General features: G+C 38.8%; 1 protein-coding gene across 3 annotated transcripts in view; it reads right to left on the bottom strand.

Moving 5' to 3' along the window:
- Window positions 1-24,127, bottom strand: part of RASAL2 (RAS protein activator like 2) — a 347,599-nt gene that overhangs the window by 166,270 nt on the left and 157,202 nt on the right. For all 3 annotated transcript variants that reach the window (XM_080825128.1, XM_080825129.1, XM_080825127.1), the window contains exons 2-3: window positions 17,022-17,149; window positions 326-452 (exon numbers count right to left, since the gene is read on the bottom strand). In XM_080825128.1, coding sequence (XP_080681254.1) covers window positions 326-452; window positions 17,022-17,149 — 255 coding nt within the window. The remainder of the gene's footprint in view (window positions 1-325; window positions 453-17,021; window positions 17,150-24,127) is intronic.

Raw genomic sequence — 24,127 nt, 5'->3', positions numbered from 1 at the left:
ATGACCCTCAGTGCTTCAACAAGATCGCTTAATCCTCTTTCAAAATTTAAAGCCAAGGAACAAACTCAGAAATAACACCTGACCTAGAAAAGGAAAGCAAAGGTACTAGCACTCAGATAAATTTTATCTTTGTAAAATAACTTTGTCGCCACTTGGTTGTAAAGAACAGAACTTTCTAATGACTACTAACTGCACATTAACATACTATATTTCAACCTTCTTACTTAACAGGAAAAACAGGATGTTTTGTGTTATTCTAACCCTCAATAAGAAGTCCATACATTACCAGATAAAAGCTAGGAATTTTTTCCTTTTATTAGCTTACCCAGTTTGGTGGCGCCCTCTGGTGGGTACTCAGGAAACTGGCCCTCGGAAGGGACACTGACGGTTCTCCTCAGGCATCGCCCTTTGGTGGAATCTGTCTGCTGCTCCTGTCCTCCCTCCACAGTTATCTAGAGAACCAAAAGAAAAGGAAATGAAACTTGCCATAACTACCTTCTGACTGAATAATATTTTTAGTTAATAAAGACAGGAGTGTGTAATCATTAGAGCACAGTAGACAAAGTGTAGGACTCAAGTAGTTACAATGGTAAGATATAACCAACCCTTTGTCAGGAAGTATTTCTTTAAAAAGAAACCTGAAAGATCTGGAAAGGTGAGTATGTAAATTAGCTTACCTGAAGTACATACAAGTCATATCCAGGTGTGTACCTGCTTCGGGAGCTCTGAAAACAAAACACCCACACAAATAAAAGATTCTTTTATATCAGAAACTAGTTCACAAGCTCCGATTCTGGCCACTGCTCAAGAAGGTAAGTGGAAATCAAAGCCAACCAGATAGACTGAGCTGCAACACTCAATTTAAGGAAGGTTTTGTTACATAAAAGGAGTAAAATCACCCAAATTCTCTTCAATTTTATAATTAAGCACTTGGAGATAGTGAATAAAACACATTTCAGTGGAAACTTGTATAGCTACTTAGGTAAAATGGCGTATTTTCTTCTAAAAGTGAGATTAGTTTTTAAAATCCTAAAAATTTTTTTGCTGGCATAATTTCAGGAACATATCAAGTGTTGTTTGTATATATGAGCTAAGAACTATGAATGGAGCAAAAGCTCTCTAATACCAATAACTATCTTAAAACTTACTCGTGGATTATAATTGTAAAGTAATGCAATGACCCTAAGTTCCTTTTTTGGGGGGGTAATATACTAAAAGATTAAATCATTTTAGTTTCATGGTAGAGGGCGAAGACTTTTCACAAAGATATTTTACCAGAATTAACAACAGTATTGGTAACATCTTAAATCATTTGGCAAAATGGGTCAGTAATTAAATATAGTTCCCAATTTCTTCTGGCTCCAATATTGAAATTTCAACAAATTTCAATAATAATGATTGGCACTGAGTTCTTACTTTGCTCAACGCTAAGGAATTTACGTGTGTGACATTATGAGCAAGTCATTTTTATTATCATCCCCTTTTTACAGGTGAGGAATAATTTATTTCTCCAAATGATTACAGTGGACACATAGAGGATGGACATCAACTAATCCAGAAAAATTGGGATAGATACAGGCTTAACTGTAATGTGCCTCCTGCCTTGCCTCAGTAGCCCAACCCCTACAACTGGGGTCACGGGTATGATAGGAAGGGAAACTCTCTGTGTTATGGAGAATCTGAAGGGCAAAGTCCTAATGTCTTCATAGAAACTGAAAGTTTGCACACTCTTTACAGGACCAAAAAAAGCGGTAACTATGGTTACCACTTGCACATTTAGAAACCACAAGGCAGAATGAAGAAAGGTAAAATTCTAAAAAAGAAGGGGAGACCAAATAATAGCATCAAAAAGACATGAACTCTTCCAAAAGTACTCTGTAATATAAGACTTTATAAACAGGGACGCTGGGGTGGCTCAGTTGGTTAAGCTGCTGCCTTTGTCATGAGCCCAGAGTCCTGGAATCAAGTCCCGCATCGGGCTCCTTGCTCAGCGGGGAGTCTGCTTCTCTCTCTGCCTCTGCCTGCCACTCTGCCTGCTTGTGTGCTCTCTCTCTGATAAATAAATAAAAATTTTTAAAAAAGACTTTATGAACAGTAAGCTAAATCATCCATCCATCTTCAGGAGAGAAATTATATTATCTCTACTTAAGTAATTAAAAGAGTAGTACCAAGAGGTTAGATAACTCCTGCCTAATTCAGAAAGACAAAAACGTATTCTCAACCCACCTTCAAAGTAGGATAGAATGGGAGTAAATGTTGGAAAAAAATAGCTTGAATTTTTGAACAAACAGATGAACCTAAATAAACACGGCCATTTTTGCTATAGCTCTAAAAATGCCTATTATCTGAAATAATGAAGGCCTAAGCCACACAGGGGAAAAAAAACAAAAAACAAAAAAACAAAAAAAAAAAACAGTGGTTATTTTTTATATTTTAGGAAGGAATGACCCATAATGATCTTTTCTGTGGAAATGTATAGTAACCGTATCCAGAAAAAAGAAAGAAATAGCTTCTACTATCATATACTTTGTCTCTAACATTATTTAAAGAAGAAAAAAATAAAATATACCAAACTTCTTATTTGGGCCTAAAATTCACTCACACAACTATTTTGTCAATGTTTTAATGTAGATTCTTTGCTTCTCATTCTTGAAACTTAAAATATGATCAGTTTTATTCAAAGTATCTCTCTTACAGTTTAGGGCATTTAACCTCTGACTCAGGATATGAGAGAGAACAGTGTTGACTTTCACTTTAAACCTGCATTTCTTAAGAATATTTTACTTTTACAACACTATTGATTGATTCTTACCTAAAATATTTTTTTAAAACCTATTGATCTACTCTTTGAAAATTAGAGGGATCATATCCCAAGGATCTTCAAATGAACTAAGCTGGAGTTCACAAATCTTAGAACACAGCCAGAAGAATCCGTTTTAGAAAGTCAACTTTAGAAAAGCAATTTTGTTCTTTCTGATTGCCCTAATTCAATTTACTAGTTCACATTTGCTTGTTTATACTGATTAAGTCCTTAAATATTAATATCTTCCTGGTTTTAAAACATGAGAGGAATTTTTCTTTTCTTTTCTTCTTCTTCTTTTGCTTTTGTTTTTTTAATCTCTTTGCCTTTATACTATACTTCTGAATGCTCTTTTTCCTCAGTGGAGCAGGGAGTTTGGGTCAAGTGCTCTAATTAATTCCATTTTAAAGATTTATTTATTTATTTGAGAGAGAGAGAGAGAGAGTTGGTGGGGGGAGAATCTGAAGCAGACTCAATGCTGAGCATGGAGCCCCACACAGGGCTAGATCCCAAGACCACGAGATCATGACCTGAGTCAAAAACCAAGAGTCAGATGCTTAACTGACTAAGCTCCCCAGGCGCCCCTTAAATCATTCCATTTTAGATGAGGAAAGAACGTAGTAAGGAATAAATGGCTTCTCAGGCTTTTAAAGATTTATTAATAACGAAGTCCAGCTGAATCTCTGACTCCTGGTCCTCTTTGTTAGTTCGAAACCATCCACGGCAATGAAGAGCAATACGGCGCAAATAAATCAGGCTACTTAGAAAACATTGTATGTATAATATACACCTCTACATTGTCTGAAAAATCCCCTTTCATTTTGTTTAGAATTACATAGGAATTTTGAATTTTGATTTCAATCTGAGTACATACACATTACACAGATAGTCAAGTACAGGAAATCAAGATCATACTAACAGAAAGAAAAGCACATACTAACAGAAAAGAAGGCACATGCCTGGCGCAGTCGGTAGGTAGAACATGTGACTTGAGATACTAAGTTCAAGCCCCATGCTGGGTGTGGAGGCTACTTAAAAAAAGGAAAGAAAGCAGTTCCTAAAGAACGCTTAAAAAATGTTGGTGTCTATCCTTAGATGGGCTTTTTAATTTTAAAAAAGGGGGAGGGCGCCTGGGTGGCTCAGTGGGTTAAGCCTCTGCCTTTGGCTCAGGTCATGATCCCAGGGTCCTGGGATCAAGCCCCACATCAGGCTCTCTGCTCAGCGGGAAGCCTGCTTCCCCCTTTCTCTCTGCCTTCCTCTCTGTCTACTTGTGATCTCTGTCTGTCAAATAAATAAATAAAATCTTAAAAAAAAAAAAAGTACCTCCTCAGCTTTCTTATCTCCTTAAGTAGTGGCTCTCAAAGCAAGTGGGTAATCTGGGCCCCAGCACCACCAGCATCACCTGGGAAACTGTTAGAAATACACATCCTCGGGGCCTACCCACAACCTCTTGAATCAGAAACTCTGGTGGGGGCGGGGGAGTACAGCCCAGAAACCCATGTTTTAACATGCCTGGGCTGTTACTAGGGCTGAGAATCACTGCCCTAAGGTGTTGTTTCTTTCCTTCCTATCCTGGCTAAGCTTCTCCAAGTATCATCCATGACAGAGGTTCTCAACCTTGGCTGCAAATAATAATCATCTAACGGAGCTGTAAAAACACTGATGCCTAGACCACTCCTAGACATGCTGAGTTCAGGGGCTGGAGTGAAGCCTGGGTATTGAAATTTTTACAACTTCCCAGGTCACTCTAACGCGCAAGGAAAGCTGGGATCCACGGACCTACTCTCAGTCCCTCCAGCACCAATTATTCTTTTATTAATCCTTGACCACCAGTACTAAGTGGTGTAGAGGGATAAATGTGGAGACATAAATAAAATCACTTAGCTTTACTAACTCTCAACTTCTACATGTCTGAGGCATGATCTTTCTTGGTCTCTCAAGCTGCATGCCTAGGGTGGTAAGGCTTTAAAGAGGTCTCTCACTGGAGTCAGGTCTCTGTCATTGTTCTGGAAAACCACTCGGATCTCCACTTTCTTCTCAAGACTTCAGTCACTCTCTGAAAAACCTAGGTAGTCTTGCCCTGAGCATGAGTGGTCTGGCCCTTGGCCAAAGACTTGCCAGTATCTTTTCCAGCAGATTCTAGCACTTTCACCTATAGAATTCTGCTCTCTGCCTCCTCAGCACTATGCTTGGACTTCAGGTGGGGGAGAACAGTTGGGAAATGGTACATAGCAGAAAGCAAACGCAATGGAGATGACCACAGTCTTTGGCTGTGTATTGTCCAATGCTTGAAAATATATATAAATATATATAATCTCTAGTTTTATTGTTTTTTTTGGGGGGGTTGGGTTTTTTTTGTTTGTTTTGTTTGTTTGTTTGTTTGTTTGTTTTTTAAACAATGGGAGGGCTAGTCTTATACCAGTTCGTCCATCATGGCTGGTGCCCAAACCTCTTATTATTTCTTATCCAAACTACTAATACCATCTTTTCATTGATGACGTTCTGCCGCTTAAATCTATCCTTTACATTGTCATCAGAGTATTTCCAAAATGCAAATCTGATCACGTCATTGTTCTTCTTCACCTCCAGCCGTGGTTTTCCAAGGCATGATGGTATGTTTGTGTGCGTGTGAAGTATGTGACAGCAGGGAGATATCTCTCTGCTTCAACCAGAGCATAATTCTGAGTTTATCTGCTATACAGGGCTTCTGCATAAGCTTTTCCACAAAGAAAACGTTCTTCTGAAAGTGTTTAAAACTATCTTACAGAGTAAGTGCAAACTCCCTAATACAGTATACCAGGTTTTCCACAATCTGGCCACTGTCTGAATGTCCAGCTTCATTCAGATTTTACATCAAATTGCTTGCATTTCCCTAATATATTCCCTATTTTGTAGTTCAGTGCTTTGCTTAGTTGGTTCTCTCAGCCTGAAACATCTTTTCTCACTCTCTTTTCTTATCTATACCTGCCAAGCAAACTCCTATTCATCTTAACGCTTAGGACAAGCATTACCTCTTCCAGAAATCTTCCCTTTCCACTAATTTCCTAAGGGAAGGTTAAGGTACACCTCCTTGAGGTTCCTCCAATAACTGATCTTTCTCTGTCACTACATGTATTACACTGAATTATAATTACTCATTTGTATAATCCCATGTAAGTCAATAGCTTGTACCTTACCAGTCAATCCCCAAACCTTAAAATAGCTCCAATCCACAAGTGCATGAATGAAAATTTAATAGCTAGAGATGGGGGCCATATTAGGCATAGGAAAAAACATGACATCAACCAAGAAGTTGTAAACCTACGACTTTTGTTTTCTTTTGGTACAAGGAGGAGGCCAATTTAGCTAGAGCCTCTGTAAGTGTGGTAGAACATAGAACACCAAAATATATTATGATTGCACTGGGAGGGTTTTAATACCAGGTCATACACAATTCAGGAAGCACTGGGAAACTGTTCCAGTTTTTAGATCAGAGAAATGGTTGTCTCTTCACTGGTCTGTCTCCTTCCTATCTCTCCCTTTTTCAAGACATTCTACAGATTATCATAACACAACTTTGATCAAATCTCTTCCTTTCTTAAGCTTCCCTTGGTAATGTCCCATTGCCAATAGCATCTTAATGACACAGATTACAGTCCTTTAGAATAAATGAATTTATTAGTAGAATAAAATTCTACTAAGTTTGTGTTATTTATCAAATTTAAAAGTACTTATCTTATTTTCACAACTAAGTTTGCTATGGGGGTAGGAATTGGGTTTTATTCTTTATAACTCCTAACTATGTATCTCCTGAATAATCTGAAAGTGGATCTGAAGGAAATATGCCATGAGTAATTTACCCCAGGATAAACAATAGTTGACTTTTGTTTGCACAAAGCCTAAATGCTATTTTCATCAATATATTGCTTTCTAAAGGCAATAAAAATATTCTAAGATCTTCTGAAATTGCATTATTACTACCTTGCTTATACGCTACCATCCAGCTTTCAAAATTCCAAATACAGAAAGTAGAGTCCGAATGGAGAAAAATGGAGCCACATTTATCCTTCCTAATGGCTTATTATTGCCAAAAGAAAGAAACTCACAAATTCAGCTTTCTTTTTGTATTTTTATGCTGGCTGAACCCTGACGGGGTTCATGATTGTCCTCTCTGCCACTTCCCTCCACTCCTTAATCTCTCGTTTACTTGGTCTTATCTCTTGCAAGCAAAATGGAATTCAAATGGCCTCCTACACCCTCTTTGAACTGGGTTGGTGCCAAGCCAGCTGGGGCCTTTGCTGGCATCCGGGCAGGGAAGTATATTTCATAACACATAAGCAATGTCTATTTGGCACAATTTGCATGAAGCAATTTACTGAACCAATGAGTCATTTCTCAAGGTGATACTCCTGGCAGACTTCTCTTTCAGCATTCTGCCCAGACCTACCCTTCTGTTATATTCTCAAATTGGTAAGTGGTGTATTTAACACTCTTCCCATGTATATCCCCCAAGCAGACTTGTTCCCATTTCTGACAGGAAACATGCAGAGTTAAGCGGGAGCACTAAAAGATCCCACACACCGAATACATGAGTGATACTAGACTAATATAATCCTCCCACATTCCAGCAGTGCCTGGCTAAGGCTTCAGTTTAAATCCTTATAGAACCTCTTAATTATCTTTTGAACACAGCAATAAACACCCTGGTGATTAGTTGATTAAGGTTTAAAACAGCATTTTTAGGTGGTTTTAGCAGGAAATTCCTTAAACTCCTTGTTTCAATGAACTTTAAATTTTCAATGCAAAATTCCAAAGGTAAGTGTCACACTCTTCATGATAATGTGGGTGAAAGGTAGAAAAGTGACAGCATATTCTGATCCTTCTACAAAAATAAGTGGGTTTCTAATCTTTTCCTGTAATGAAATTAACACTATATTAAGTTTATCATTCAAATAGCAGGTATAGCAATGGCTTTACATTTTCTTATTGGAGAGACATAATCCAGTCTTTCCAACTTAATGGCAGAACATACCTGTCTCAGGGCATTAAACTGTCTCTGTATCTGCTTTGTACCCTCATCATCCCTTCATCATCCCTTACCAGGTCTGCCGCAATAGTCTTAACTCATGTACTTCCTTCTAATCCCTTTCACTCAATTTTCCACATGATCAACAGAGTTACTTTCCTAAGAAGCAAATCTGATGATACTATTGCCCTGGTCTAAATCATTTTCAGAATAACATCCAAATTCTTTAGCATGGCCTTCAAGGCATTATTTGGTTCTTGCCAGCTATCGGCTATTCTCTTTCCTCTTGCAAACTTTATTCCAAAAATTCTGAACATTTTGCAGTTTGCCAAAGAGATATGTTTCTTGACTTTGTATCCTTATACATACTTGGAATATCCTTCCCTACTTTTTCTCCAGCTGAGCTTCTATTTGTCCCTAAAGACACGGCTCAATCATAAATTTCTCTGTAAAATCTTTCTTGGCATTCTTCATTTCACATCACAACCCACCCAGGCAATATGTCAGTTAATCTTTACCTTATGCTTATAATTTTTGAAAAAAAAACTTATTGAAGTGAAATTCACTTAACCTAAAATTAACTATTTTAAAATGAATAATTCAGAAACATTTAGTACATTGACAATGTTGTACAGCTATCACCTCTGTCAAGTTCCAAAAGATTATAGCTTTGCATTTACCTCAATGTATCCCCAAATAGACTACATCTTTGTAACCACAATACTGCACACAAAATAGGTGCTCAATAAATAAAAATGAATCAAATATTCAACAATGGAAAAGCACCTTATAGATTATTTTTCTCCTTTTTTATTATCTAGTTTTAGAAAAAATATGGAATTAAGCCTCATGTTCTGGGAAGATTTATAACATAAAAGGGAAAGAGAGAAGAAGGTTCATCTCTAAAATTTATATTAAGGATATGGTTATTTAGAATCAATAATTATAATTTGCCTTTTAAAAACTCTATTGGACAAATATTTATTGAGAATTTACTTAGGTGTCAGGAACTGTTCTAAGCACTGAGGAATACAGCAATGAACAAAACAGACAAAATTCCTGCCCTAAAGCTTACATTCTCATAGGGAAAGCGATACAATAAACCTAATAAATTAATTATAAGGCATTTCAGAAAGTGGTAAATGCTATAGGGGAAAAAAATCAGAGGAAAGTAATTAAACCAAAGTTTTAAATGGAGATATGAGGAGGGGTTGCAATTTTAAATAGGTTGGTCAGGGTGGGCCTTATTGAACAGGTGAGCAGGTGTAAGCAGAGTTGAAGGAGGTGAGAAAGTGATTCATACAAATATTTGAGGGAAAAGGCAAGGTGAAGGCCTTGAGGCAGGAACATGCTGATGAGCAGAGAGAGTCAATTATCATATGGTTTCACTTACTTGTGGAGCATAAGGAATAACATGGAGGACATTGGGAAAAGGAGAGGAGAAGGGAATTGGGGTAAATCAGAGGGGGAGATGAGCCATGAGATACTGTGGACTCTGAGAAACAAACTGAGGGTTTTGGAGGGGACGGGGGTCAGGGGTGGTTGGGAGAGCCTGGTGGTGGGTATTAAGGAGGGCACATATTGCATGGAGCACTGGGTGTGGTACATAAACAATGAATCTTGGAACACTGAAAAAATAAAATAAGGTTAAAAAAAAAAAAGAATCCTAACAATGCCAGAATGGTTCAGACAGTGAGTTGGGGAAGTTTCTAGCCTTCAAAACTTGCAAGAATGGAGTTTTCATGAAAGGAGATGGGAATGGCCTCTGGCAGGTTTGGGAGGGGAAATTAGGTATGTGAGGCATGTTGGAGATGACTATTATTTCTCCAAGTAAGGGTGTGATGGGAGAGGGATATATGGGTCTAGGGAAGATAGAGGCATAGGCCTGAGATATAAAACTAGGAATCACAGCACTGGAGGGTATTGAAAGTCCCAAGACTGGATGAGATTCTAAAGAAGTGAGGCCCAAGGACTGAACTCTGCATCACTCCCCTGTTAGGATTTAAAGAGAAGAGAAATCTGCAAAGATGACTCAGAAGGAAGGATGACTCCAGAGAGGCAGGAGCAACACTAAGAGTGGATGAGGTCATAGAAGCCAAGAGAAGAAAGTGGTTCTAGAAGGAAGGAGCAATCAACTGTATTAAATGACACTGACAGATTAAGTAGGATGAGCATGGAGAACTGACCCCTGAATTTAGTGAGGTGGAGGTCACCAGTGAGCTTAACAAGAACAATTCTGACAGAGTGGTCTCTTATACATGGAGCACGTATAAGAGAGAATGAGAGGAGAGGAATTAGAGACAATGGGTTTAAAATTTTTCAAGAATTTTTACTGCTGAGGGAAGCAGAGAAAGAGGTGGTAATTGGAGATAGAAGTGAGATTAATCCAGGCTTATTTCTTCATTTAAGATGGGAAAAACATAGCATGTTGATGGGGAATGATCCAGTAGAGAGCAAAAAAATCGAAGACATAAAAGAAGCAAGGAAGAATGGCTAGTAATCCATCCTTGACTAGGCGAGAAGTAATGGAATGCGCACATATGGAGGGGCTGACCACCGGACTGTAGACAGGTCAGCTGTAGTTAGAGAGACAAATCAGGGTCTAGCGAAATGCTTGCTGGCTGATGTGTAGGCATGGTAAATGGTAGTGATGTATGCAGAAGTCCTCGTCTGGGTGCTTGAATTTTCTCAGTGAACTATGCGGCAAAGTAACCAGCTATAAGAGGGCGATGGAGAAAGCATTAGAATAGAGGAGATGTGAAAAAGAAGTCATTTTATAATTTTTTTAAAAGATCTTATTTATTTGAGAAAGAGTGAGAGACAGAGAGAGCGCACACACAGAAGGAGAGAGAGAAATGCCTCCCTGCAGAGCATGGAGCCTAATCCCGAAATCATGACTTGAGCAGAAGGCAGAGGCTTAACTAACCGAGCCACCCATGGGCCCTGAGAAAAAGTCATTTTAGAAATCATTTTGTATTGTGCCACTCAAAGTGTGGTCCAAAGTCTTGCATAAACTGTAAACAGTAAAGTGTTACTGTCTGCAATAAATAACTTAATAGCATAGAAACTGAGAAAAAGTGTGCCTCACATGATCAATGGGTTTGTTTCATTGTACAGCACACTTTCCATGAACATGTACAATTTTCATAATTTTATTTCTTCTTTTCCTATGTCATGGTTATTCATAACCATATGTGTAAATACATAAATATTTATATAAATATACATATAAATATATAATATATACACATATATGTGTGTATATAATATATACATATATATACATTATATGTATATAATATATACATATAATATATACACATATATATGTGTAACCATATGTGTAAATATACACATAACATATGGCTATGTGTATATTTGTTGAGTCATAATTTCATTTTGGTTAACTCTAATTAAAAATTGGGACTTGTGTATTTACATCTTTTTAAAATTTCAGTTTTCTTAACTATTCATTTTATTGTATTTCGTTCACAGTCAGGTGGAGAAAACACTGGTTCTTCACCACCCATAGATTGAGAAGCACTAGTTCAGAAGAGCTGGACAATAATTAAGCTAGGAAAATGTTTTGTGATTGCCAAGGAGCATGAGCAGCTCACATGAGGTTTGCAGCCATTAGTTTAAAGACCGTCAACATGACGGATCTTCTGCAGACACATTATGCTGCATGGAAGCAGGGCAGGACAGACGAGGGGCAGGATGCAACTGAGCTACTGTGCTGCCAAGTGAGCATGATAATGCATGAGAAGGGCAAGGAAATACTATGGAAGGGAGCAATCAGAATGGCTGACCATGGAATTCAAGCTGGGTGAAGAGGGAAGAGGAGATATCAGAGGTCTAAGGGGGCAGAAAAGGTTACAACATCGACGGACCATGGGTCTCAAAAGGACTGAAGGATTGTTGGAATAAGGGATGAGCTACAAAGGCAGAAGGTGATGAGGAGAGTGTAAAACTCATGCAATTGAGAATATGAAGTTGTAGCAATGAAGCGGGGTAGAGGAAAAGATTCTTGGAGGAGAGAGGTCACGGACCTCAGACCCACTGTGTTGGAAGAATTTTGGAATCATCACAAAGTAAGGCCAAAGTAGTGTTGAAGCTAATGATAATGAGCCAGGAGCTCAAATCAACAATAACTGAGAAGGAAGGGCTGGGGGCTGGGAGATAACTCTAAGAGGAGATGCAGGATTTGGACTTTTTGTGGAGGGCAGGAAGCAGTCGTGAAAGAGGAAGAACACCTACCACAGGCAGCGCGGAATGAGCGCTGCGGGCGAAAAACAGCCATCGCTTGACAGGACCTCACAGAAGATGGTGTTCTCAAGGAAAACACAGGTTCTCTTGCAACCAGCAAGTTAAGGGATGGCGACAAAGAACAGCTGGAAGAAACAGCTGGTTTTGCTGATGATGGACTGTGAGTTGCAGAGGGTATAGTGATAGGGTTTTAAGAGGTGGTAAAAGATGAGTAGAAGGCAGGGACAGAAAAGAGGATTTACAGAGCCATATACAGAGTGTGGGAGAATTCCATGGTCAGAGTGTGGGGGTTCCCCATCAGTCCAGGGCTACTGAGGATGCCTGGCACAAAAACAAAGTACGCAAGGTACGGTTTTAGAAAGATATCCCTCATGGGCAGTGATTTTATGAGACAAAGGAGGGCCCAGGCCGGGAATACTCAATTATCAGTAATCTTTCATCTTGGTTCTAGATATGGCATGTTTCTTGACTTTATGCTCTCTATCCTGATGCTACTTAATTTCTTGTAGTACGAAACTGAATAAAAGGTAAATAAGGGCAGAAAGATAGCAAATGATCTATTCATATTACTCCTTATTAACAGCTTTGCTGACAAAGCAGGTTGGTTAAAATGAACATTTTCAATTATCTGTTTATTCAAATTGAATAACTAGAAATCATCTATACTACTATTCACTCTACAAATTTTTACTATGTATTAGTATAAACACAGCAACATGTACTAGACTACCCCAGAAAATGCTGACCTTTATTACATTATTTTAATGAAATAAAACTTAATAATATTAAAATACTGGAAAAGAGTCATGGGTAGGGAGAGGGTAACAAAACTAAGGCAGATTTTTCAATGTCTGGAGAGAAAGAATAAGCATCACAGAGAGCACCCCAGCTGGGTCCTCAAAAGTAAGAACTGCCTATTAAAATAAAAGAAACAAATTATTTTGTCGTTATGATCTTGGCTTTACCATATTAAAGACGGCTGAGTAAGAGAAGGAATGGAAAAGAAAAGGGACAGAGAGGGAAGAGAAGAAAAAAGGGAGCTAGGGATCCACAGCTAAGAGCTGAGAAATGTATTTACTGTTCACCGCTCCCCCTGAACTCACTTCTCAGGAAGGATGACTTACTAAATTGATAGTCTACCTACAGCTTTTTAGGTATTTACCTCTAATTTTGGCAAGTAATCTTTGTCTTTTGTTGAGTCAGACCTTTTCTTCTCCTTCCATCCCATTAATCCCTCTTTTTTATCAAGATCATCTTCATTCATTTTTTTATGTTATGGAGGTGGGGAGTAAAGCAGGGTTATGGACCAACCAAACCAGAATGATACCACCTCTCTGTTAAATCACCAATAAGCAAGTGAGTTATCTGGGTGTGGAAGGACTTACACACTGTCACAGTTGGAGTAAAGTAGTAAACAGTATATGATAAGTTCAAGAGATTTTTTTCATTTAGAAGGACAGAAAATTTACCTAGAACTCGATGTCTGTGCTAATTACATTGTCAGCCTCTCCAGATGTACTCGCTGCCTTTCTCTATCTTGCTGTGTTTCAGAAAGCAAACCGCACAAAACACATTAAGAGCAATCTTTTTCCCTCTAGCCTCAAGTTAGATTTGGCTAGTAGGTAAAAACTGGCAAGAAATCAAAAGGCAGGAAAAGAGCTGGAGTGTTGCTTCTCCTTTGCTTCCTCCCTGCCGGCCATCTTTGTTTGTGTAGAAGCTGCGTTCTTTTGTGCAGCACCACAGCGACTGCCAAGCAGCCCTCTCGTGCAACCCATTCTCTGGTTTCCAGAAGCACTGCTCCCTTCCTCTGCCCTGAAAGTCTAGGGTGAAAATAAGCTTTCTACTGTTACTAGTTCATGGCACTTCACGCTCTTTGGTGGGTCCCTTATGCTGCCCATGTCTCTGTCAATAGTGCCCTCATTAAACCTCTTTCAATTAATCCCTGAGAGTGCCATTTATTACACTGACTACTGTCAGCTACAGTGACATCGTGTCTGACAGCGCTTCTGAGAAACTTTTGGAGCCAGGTCTACCGATCCAATCTCTTTTCATTCCAAATCGCTCAACTCGATATCTATTTCACTGGTTCCTCAGTGAAACTCCAACACTATCTTGTTGAACTCCCTCCTCCATGACAACTGGCTATTATGATACGACCAACCCTTCAGACTTATAGGCATACCTCAGAGACATTTCCGGTTCCGTTCCACACCACCGCAACAAAGCAAGTCAAATGGATTTTTTGGTTTCCCAGTGCACATAAAAGTTATGTTTACGTTATACTGTAGTTTATTAAATGTTTAATAGCAGTATGTCTAAAAGAAACCATGTACATACCTTAATTTTAAAATACTTTATTACCAAATAATGCTAGCCATCATCTGAGCTTTCAGGGAGTCATAAATTTTTTTGCTGGTGGAGGGTCTTGCCTCGATATTGGTGGCTGATGACTGATCAAGGTGGTGGTTTGCTGAAGGATGGGGTGCTGTGGCAATTTCTTAAAACAAGACAACAATGAAATTTGCCACAGCATTAGACTCTTCCTTTCTTGAACAATTTCTGTTGCATTCAATGCTGTTTGATAGCATTTTACCCACAGTAGAACTTCTTTTAAAACTGGGGTCAGTCCTTTCAAGCCCTGCTATTGAATATATATATTGCTATATATCAACTAGGTTTATATAATATTCTAAATCCTATGTAGTCATTTCAACAGTCTTCATGGCATCTTTGCCAGGAGTAGATTCCTTCTCAAGAAACCACTTTCTTGGAGCACCTGAACCACCAGAAAGTGGAAGCTTAACCCTCTGCCTTCAGCTCAGGTCATGATCTCAGGGTCCTGGGATTGAACCCCATATCAGGCTCTCTGCTCAACAGGGAGCCTGTTTCCCCCTCTCTTTCTGCCTGCCTCTCCGCCTACTTGTGATCTCTTTCACTCTGTCAAATAAATAAATAAAATTAAAAATAAAAAAAGAAAGAAACCACTTTCTTTGCTCATCCCCAGGAAGGAACTCCTCATCCATTCAAGTTTTACTGTGGGATTGCAACAATCCAGTCCCATCTTGAGGCTCCACTTCCAAGTCTGGTTCTCTTCTTATTTCAATGACAGCCACAGCTACCTCCTCCTCTGAAGTCTTGAATCCCTCAGAGTCCTATCCATGAGAGTGCGCATCAACTTTGTCCCCAAACTCCTGTTAATATGGCTATTTTGACCTGTTCCCATCCAGGAGTCACAAGCATTCTTACCGGCATCTAGAATGGTGAATCCTTTCCAGAAGGTTTTCCATTTACTTTGCACAGATCCATCAGAGGAATGAATCACTGTCTGTGGCAGCTATGGTCTTAGGAAATGTATTTCTTAAAGAACAAGACTTGAAGGTCAAAATTACTCTGTGATCCACAGGCTGCAGAATGGGCATTGCGTTAATGAAAACAGGCGTGGAAACAACATGAATCTTGCTCTACGTGCCCATCGGGGCTCTTGGGGGACCAGGTGCATTGTCAAGGAGCAGTCATATTTTGAAAGGAATCCTCTTTCCTGAGCAGGAGATCTCAACAGTGGGATTAAAATATTTGGGAAACTGTGTAGTAAACAGATGTGCTGTCGTCTGGGCTTTGTTGTTCTGTTTCTAGAGCACAGCAGAGTAGATTTAGGATGACTCTTTGGGGCCCTGGGGTTTTGGGAACAGTGAATGAGCACTGGCTGCAACTTCAAGTCACCAGCTGCATGAGCCCCTGACAAGAGTCAGCCTGTCCTAGGAAGCTTTGAAGCCAGGGCTGACTTGTCTTCTCTAGCTATGTAAGTGCTAGGAGGCATTCTTGTCCAATAGAAGGCTGTTTTGTCTATCCTGAAAATCTGTTGTGTCGTGTAGCCACCATCAGGAATGATCTTAGCTAGATCTGCTGGAGAACTTGCTGTCGCTTCTGCATCAGGCCCTGCTGCTTCATCTTGTACTTTCATATACTAGCAGTGACTTGTTTCCTTCCTTAAACCTCAAGAACCAACCTCTGCTGGCTTCCAGTTTTCTTCTGTACCTTCCTCACCATTCTTTCTCAGCCTTCACAGAGAGGGCCTTGCTCAGGAATAGGCTCTGGCCGAAGGAAATGTTGTGGCTGGTTTGAGCCTCTCTAGAACACTGAAACTTGCTCTATCTCAGCAAGAAAGCTGTTTCACTTTCTTAATCACTTCTGTGTTCACTGGAGTAGCACTTTTAATTTCCTTCAAGAACTTTTCTTTTGCATTCATCAGGTGGTTTGGTGCAAGTGTTTGGTGCAAGAGGCCTACCTTTTGGCCTCACTTGGCATTCAACATGCCCTCGTCACTAAGCTTAATCATTTCTAGCTTTTCACTTAAAGTGAGAGATGTTAGAGTCCCCCTTTCACTTGAACACTTAGAGGCCATGGTAGGGTTATTAATTGGCCTATTTCAATATTGTTGTGTTTCAGGGATCTCAGAGTAGCCAGAGAAGAGGGTGAGAGATGGGAGCAGCCATTGGTGGAGCCATCAGAACACACACATTTTTCACTTAAACCCACCATTTTAGATGGGTATGGTTCATAGGGCCTCAAAATGATTATAACAGTAACATCAAAGATCACTAATCATAGATCACCATAACAAATACAACAATAATGAAAAAGCCTGAAGCGATAATTACCAAAATGGGACACAGAGACACGAAATGAACATACGCTACTGGAGATATGGCGCCAACAGACTTGCTCAACACAGGCTTGCCACAAACCCACAAATTGCTAAAATGTGATATCTGCCAAGTGCAATAAAGTGAAGGTCAATAGAAGGAGGTATGCCTGTACTTATAATTTATCATTCACACAGCCTCCATTCTCCATCTCTATAAATGTCACATACCAAAATGCACATAAAAACTAGATTTCAGGAATCTGGTCAGAAAGAGAAGTAGCTTTCCTCAGTAATATCCATCTCACCTCCTTCTCCTTGTTGAGCAACACCAACTGGCTGTCTGTGAGGATGCAATACTTCCGCTCCCATGTTGTCGTCTCTGTGTAGGGTGACTGGCCACAAGACAGACGATGGGTAGGTGGCCCCTTGACATCTGAGTGACAAATATGAAAAACAAAAGTGAGAAACCAGTATCATGCTTACTCAGTAGACTAGTAGTTCAAATGTAAGATTCTTCAAAATTGAATTAAATAAAGAGTTTTAAATATGAACCTAAATGCTAAGTTGAAAACTCCCTCTGAAGAAAATAAACTGTTATAAACAGAGGGGAAAATTGGCACTTTAGTCTGCAGAAAAAAAGGCTGAAACACTAGAAAGAATTGTTAGCACAAACTTGACACAGTAATCACCACTGCACATGTACTAAAACAATGGGAGGTTGCTCCACAGCTAAACTAACATCACTCAAAATAAAGAGGTGGGGATGACTCAGAGACAAGAACAAAAGACAGAGCCTCTCTGTCTTCAGGAAGAAGTCGACGTTACACATACACTTTGAGAGTACTGCTGACCCCAGACAGAGAATGAAGTTATTATCAGCCAGTGTCTTCAAAATGGCTTTACCTCTAGCCACACGTAAAAATTAAAAATATCGAAACTATAGCATCCTACCACTAGAGGCCAGTAAGATCTTAAAAACCCAGAGAGCAATTTCCTCAAGGCAAGACCTAAACATATTACCATCAGGTCTCTTAGAGGTGGAGGTGCACATCAGAGTTAAAGGTCTGGCTTTTCTCGAACATCTCATTTTCCTACTAAATAACAAGTGGTTACTCTCACTTTATTATACTTTAAATTTTTTTTTAAATGAACTATTCACTCATTTGGGCTGCTGCAAAACTTGCAAAGCATCTTAATCAAAACTACACATCAGATGCACTAAATAAGCCTTTTATGACAGTTGAATATTAAAAGTTCTTTAGCCATGAAGGACTAATTCCTGTCAGGAATATACTGAAGGGATAATTTTAAAGACGTTATTTATTACTCTGTAGTTACTATGCCAGAGGAGCATCTCAAACTGGAGAAATTAGAAAACAAACACCTATGATGAGAGCAGGAGAGTTGTAAATCATAAATAAGCATATTTTACCTATTACATGAGTGTTTCCGTTACTATTACTTTCTACAAGACTTTTTATCACAGGACAATACAGGCATTGCTCGTCCTGGCTTGGAGGAAATACAAATATTGTCCTAGATATTTTATACTATAATCACCGAAATATGCAAAGCTAAAGCTGGAATTCTGTCGGAAATAAGCAAGTTGGTAACTAGGGCACTTAGGGGTAGGTCTCTCCTTTTACATCATCTCGTGTGACCACTATTTTCTTCAGCGCTCCTTCCTTTGCTCTCTAAACATCTATCTAACCCTGTTGTTCTGCGTATTTAGGGGAGCTTATCAATTACCCTAATAACCCTAATAACTTGGTCCCAGAACCCATGTTCCTGGCGCTTGGCTGGACGTACTACTGATTCTTAGTTCACTGCTTTCCTTTCTCTCCACCGCCCCCACCATCTGGGGTCTGTCTCCTCTTCACTGTGCACCACAGCATAACTATAGATTCTCCAGCACACAAACTCTCTTCCCCACCCTTAACTCTCCCCTTGTATTCCAGTAGGGCATCTAAAATTATTTTAAAGTTTTCCTTAAGACTTCAAAATGTCCTGGAATTATCACAAAAAGCTTGAAAGGAGGTGACTCTTCATCCTTTTTGACACATAGAAAAGATTCTTGCCTGTGCTTAAAAGCCATGTCAAAGCTGATTTTCTTCACATGATTTGGACAAACAAATGGGTTAGATTTTTACCACAATGTAGGCCTATTTTTAGAGTCAAATACCAACTCCACTTCAACAGAGAGGGATGCACCTACTTTATGTGGAAATGTGGTGGTTTTGTGGCCTAGACAAGTTTTGATTCAAATGACTAACCTGCTTACGTAAGTTAGCCATGGGTGACCTAAGCTGCCCACTGTAATTTAATTTGAACAGTAATCTTAGGATCTATACTAAGCAAGAAGACACTGATAGGCTCTGTCAATAAAATTAGAACACAGGATACTACATTTATAGCATAACTCGGGTTTTCTGACCAAATAGAAATCTGTATCAGCACTGAATTTAAGAAAGCCTAAATTCCCTTCTCTGTGTCATCCTGAGTAATTCTCTTAAAATCTCACTGTCTCATGTTCTCCCTTCCTCCAACCTCGGCTTTGTTGTTGGTTTCTCTGTGGTATTGGGAAACAATACAATGTCTCACACAGCATTTTGGGTCCCCAATCTATTCCTCCCCAGTGCTAAAGGTAGAATGAAGTAGGGAACAATACCACTGTATTAAAAAAAAAAAAAAAGAAAAAGTTCTGTCTAAATGATGAGATTGGTTAGCCATAGTATAAATTTTATAGTTTCACATTTATTATCTAATACCCACTTTCTAATCATTTTGTAAGAATGTACACCAAGGAAGAAAAAAAGAGAGAAGTTAGAATAAGTGATTTTGGGGGGTTCTTTTAAGCACTTCTGGATTAAGGTTTAAAAGACATTTTAAATAACAAGATAAAGTTAAGATTCTAAAATAACCTATAGATTTAATCCATTCATTCTATCATGTCCTCATTTCCATATTTACATTAAGATTTAACAGTACATTTGTAAAGCCTAGATATTAAGATTATATTATCACAGGGCAGACTCACCTTACCAATACTATCCATCAATCAGTCAATCAATCAGTATCAAACTCTCTCTCTTTTGCCCTCCCTCCCACCCCCCTTCCCCCCTCCCTCTCCCTCTCAGCTCTAGTAACATACTTCGAACTTTTGATTTCCAATTATATTTAGTGTGTAAAGTTCATTAGAGAAAAGGATAACAGAACTACAAATAAGAATCTTAATAGCAAAACTAGAAAAAAAAATTAGCTTTCCATTGTCCCAGCCCTGTAAGGCTAATAAGGGTATTGGATGCTAGCTTTATTACAAAAATTGAGTAATTTTAGAAACATTAAAAAGCATCAGAGATGGGTGCCTGAGTGGCTTAGTTGATTAAGTGTCTGCCTTCAGCTCAGGACATGATCCCAGGGTTTTGGGATCAAGTCCTGTGTCGGCTTCCCTGCTCAGTGAGGAGCCTGCTTCTCCGTCTCTCTCTACTCCAACCCCATGCTCATGGTCTTTCTCCTACTCTCTCTCAAATAAATAAATAAAATCTTAAAAAAAAAAAATCATAAGCTACTCATTGGATCCCTTTGGAAAGCACTTCTCTAAGACTGGCTGTTATCAAGCAAACTAGTAATTCTCATATTCTTTTGGTCTTAGGATCTCTTTAAACTCTTAAAATTACTGAGGACTTCAAAGAGTTTTTATTTGTATGGGCCATATTTATCAAAATTTACCATACTGGAAGTTAAAACTGAGAATTTTTAAAAATATTTAGTCATTTCATGGTAATAACAAGAAACCTATTATATATTAATTCAAATAACATATTTTTAATGAAATGTAACTATTTTCCAAAACAAACAAAAATAACTGAGAGGAGTGATGCTGTTTCAAGTTTTACAAATCACTTTTTTGAAGTCTGGCTGAAGAGAAGACAGCTGGGCCCTTATATTCATTTCAGCATTTCATCTATTGCTTCATGTTGTTTTGGCTGAAGTTAGGTGAAGAAACTCTGGACTCACACAGGTATACAGTTGGAAGGGAAGAATTCTTTTTTTTTTTAAGATTTTATTTATTCGACAGACAGAGATCACAAGCAGGCAGAGAGACAGGCAGAGAGCGAGAGGAGGAAGCAGGCTCCTTGCTGAGCAGGGAGCCCGATGCAGGACTCGATCCCAGGACCCTGAGATCATGACCTGAGCTGAAGGCAGAGGCTTTAACCCACTGAGCCACCCAGGCGTCCCCGAAGGGAAGAGTATTTTAATAGCATTTTTAGATAATTGTGGATCATCTTTTTTAATACTATACAAAAGCCTGACAGGAGGATACTTCTTAAGGTGAGTAAAATATGGAATCAGACCCAACAGCAATGACCTTTTCATACTCCATTACATTAAAAATCATTGGTGTACCTTCCCTTTGTATGGATTTTTTTTTTACCCATATGCATGAGGTCTTAACATCAGACACTGATCATTTCCAAAACACTGCTTTAGTTTTGTAGATTTTCCAAATTATGGCACTTTTCACTATGTAATATCAAAAAATCACATTCATTAATCTTCAGAAAAGTCTTGACCTTATCATAGAAGTCTTTACTGGGAAGCTATCAAGCATTTTTTGTCTTGAATTTTATCATTAGCAATAAATACTGTTGGGTTTTTTCCTCTTACACGAGCGGTTTATGTCTTTCTTTTTCCAGAAAATGTCTGCCAAATAACAACCAAAGAACGATAGTTTGTCTTTCCGTTGCTGTTTCAAGTAAAAGCAGAGTTCCATGAAAACAAGTGGCAAGTTCAGCCTGCTGCTCAATTTGCACAAAACGTTTTCTGCTGGGATAACCGTCATACTTCAGTATACAGTTCATGGGTGCTTCTCATGTCATCAGACAGAATGTTAAAAAGATGTGAGCTCTAAGGTTGAGAGTTAATAAAATTAAGTACTTTCTCTGAGTTCTCAAGGGTTTTCTGAAAACTAGCTGTTTTCCCCTCCTGTATGTGGCAGAGGAGAATGCAATGACCACTGTCAGTCTGGAGCCACCACCATGATTCCTACTACTGCCTCGGTGGTTCTACTCATAATTGCTTTTCCATCACCAGTGCAAAAGTCCATACAGTTTTGTTTTTTATTAAAGGCAAGTGTATTGTGAAAACAGTTTTAACATAACAGATCAGGGGGATCCTTGGGTTCTAGGGTTCCACAGACCATACTTTAAAAACAACTGCTTAGGGTGCCTGGGTGGCTCAGTTGGTTAAGCGACCGCCTTCAGCTCAGGTCATGATCCCAGAGTCCTGGGATCGAGTCCCGCATCAGGCTCCCTGCTCCATGGGGAGTCTGCTTCTCCCTCTGACCTTCTTCTCTCTCATGCTTTCTCTCACTCTCTCTCAAATAAATAAATAAAATCTTAAAAATAAATAAAAAATAAAAACCACTGCTTAGACACAGGAAGCCAATGAGGATCCTAAGGAAATCTGCCAATAGCTTGCTAAGATGAAGTAAGCAGGAGAAAACCAGAAGCCTTATATAATGGGAGGATGGGAGGCTAATGTAATGGCCTGCCATGGAATAATTAGGGTCGTAGACTGGTGACAGTGAAATAGAAAGAAAGGGATCATGTGACCCTAACTTCAAAATAGGAACTTGGCACAGAAGATTGCAACAAAGTTATTCAAAACAGGAACACAGAAAACCCAAAGGGAAACTTTTGAATTTGAATTAGAAGGATTCACTGTAATCCATTATATCCAAATCACCTCAAAACAGCGTTCAAAATACCAGATTACTTAGTCTATCTGTCAATTAAAAGGCAAACCCTGGGCCTCCTCAAGCACTAATATAAATTTAGTAACTACCTGGCAAAGAAACAACAGCAACAATTTTTTTGTGTATAACCCTTCCTCATAACCCTTCTTCGTAACCAGAGAAGGGAGCATCATGGCCTGTCACATCCTTTGACAAAGATGAGGAACCAAAATGGTATGACAGAGCTGGAAATTCTACTAGGTATAATCCATAACTTGTCTCACTGTAACTTTTCTTTTAGAGGGTAAGCATCTTCTTGTCTCTTCCAGACTTAGAAAGCATCTCAAAAGATTTACAGTAGGAAAGTATTAAAGGGATCTGATTGGAAGCAGAAATGGGATAAGGAGAGTGGAAAGAACAAGTCCATGACCCAAATAGAGAATGTCAAAGAAAAAACAGCTGTGAGAAATTTTACTTTTGTATCATACAGCTCCTTAGAAGTTCATCTGAGTTGATTTTGAATCACATCATTTACTAGCCACATGTTCTTTTAAAATTCGAGCATTATTCTGGGTGCCTGTGTGGCTCGGTCGTTGACCATCTGCCATCAGCTCAGGTCATGATCCCAGGGGTCCTGGGATCCAGCCCCGCATCGAGCCCCGCATCAGGCTCCCTGCTCAGCCAGAAACCTGCTTCTCCCTCTCCCACTGCCTGTGTTCCCTCTCTCGCTGTGTCTCTCTGTCAAATAAATAAATAAAATCTAAATAAATAAATAGATTTCCAACATTTTAAGTTAAATGCAATTGGTAAAATCCTAAACCCATTTGCTGCCATCCAAAGCACGCTTTACAGAGTATTCTACAGAGAGACTCTTCCAACTAACACACACTCTAATGTTTCATTTAATCTCAATAGCCTTTCATTGATTCTTGGTGCCAAACTAAAAAAGCAAAAAACAAAACATAGCTTTGGGAATCTATCTATACAGGCAAGATTTTAATGTATTAAAAGAGAAGCACATTTCTAGCATGTAGTTGTTGTAAACTGCATAGCTCTGAACTACTTAGAAAGATCTGTATTTTCATGTGTGTGTGTGTGTGTTTATTTCCATGCCAGAGCCAACCCAGTGTATTAATGGCAAGTTCTTCCCAACATTCAAATTTCAATGATCAGACTTGTTTTCGTTCTGAATTTGGTTAGAATTCAAAGTCAAAATATAAACATTACTTTATAAAAGTCTTGCAACTGAAGTGACCACCTTCTTAGAGAAGTAAAAATACATCTAAATAACTTTACAACAGACCTGTGCTACTCAAACTAGCTAAGAATATGTCAGTTTCCCGAACTACACAAAGGACTATTTTCTCTTCACCAAAATGTTAAAAACAGTTTTAACAGAAGTTCAAGTTTAAATATCATTTATATTCATAAGCCAACTAACAAACTATATTTTAAAAGATAGTTCTTTATTTTTCTAATAAAGAATAAAATTCTTGCCCTGCCATACAGTTATAAAAATGTGGTATATTCTTGGCTATCTTCTGTGGGCAATTTCTGCTGCAACAGAAGAATGTTAGAGTTGCCACACGAAGACAATTCTTCATCATAATGTCCGTAACTGTAACATGCTGCTTAGCATCAGTCCCTGACGTTAGATACATGGCCAAATAATTT

Source organism: Martes martes (assembly GCF_963455335.1).
Source record: "Martes martes genome assembly, chromosome: 15".
Taxonomy (NCBI): Eukaryota; Metazoa; Chordata; class Mammalia; order Carnivora; family Mustelidae; genus Martes; species Martes martes.
This window is presented reverse-complemented; position numbering and strand designations above follow the sequence as displayed.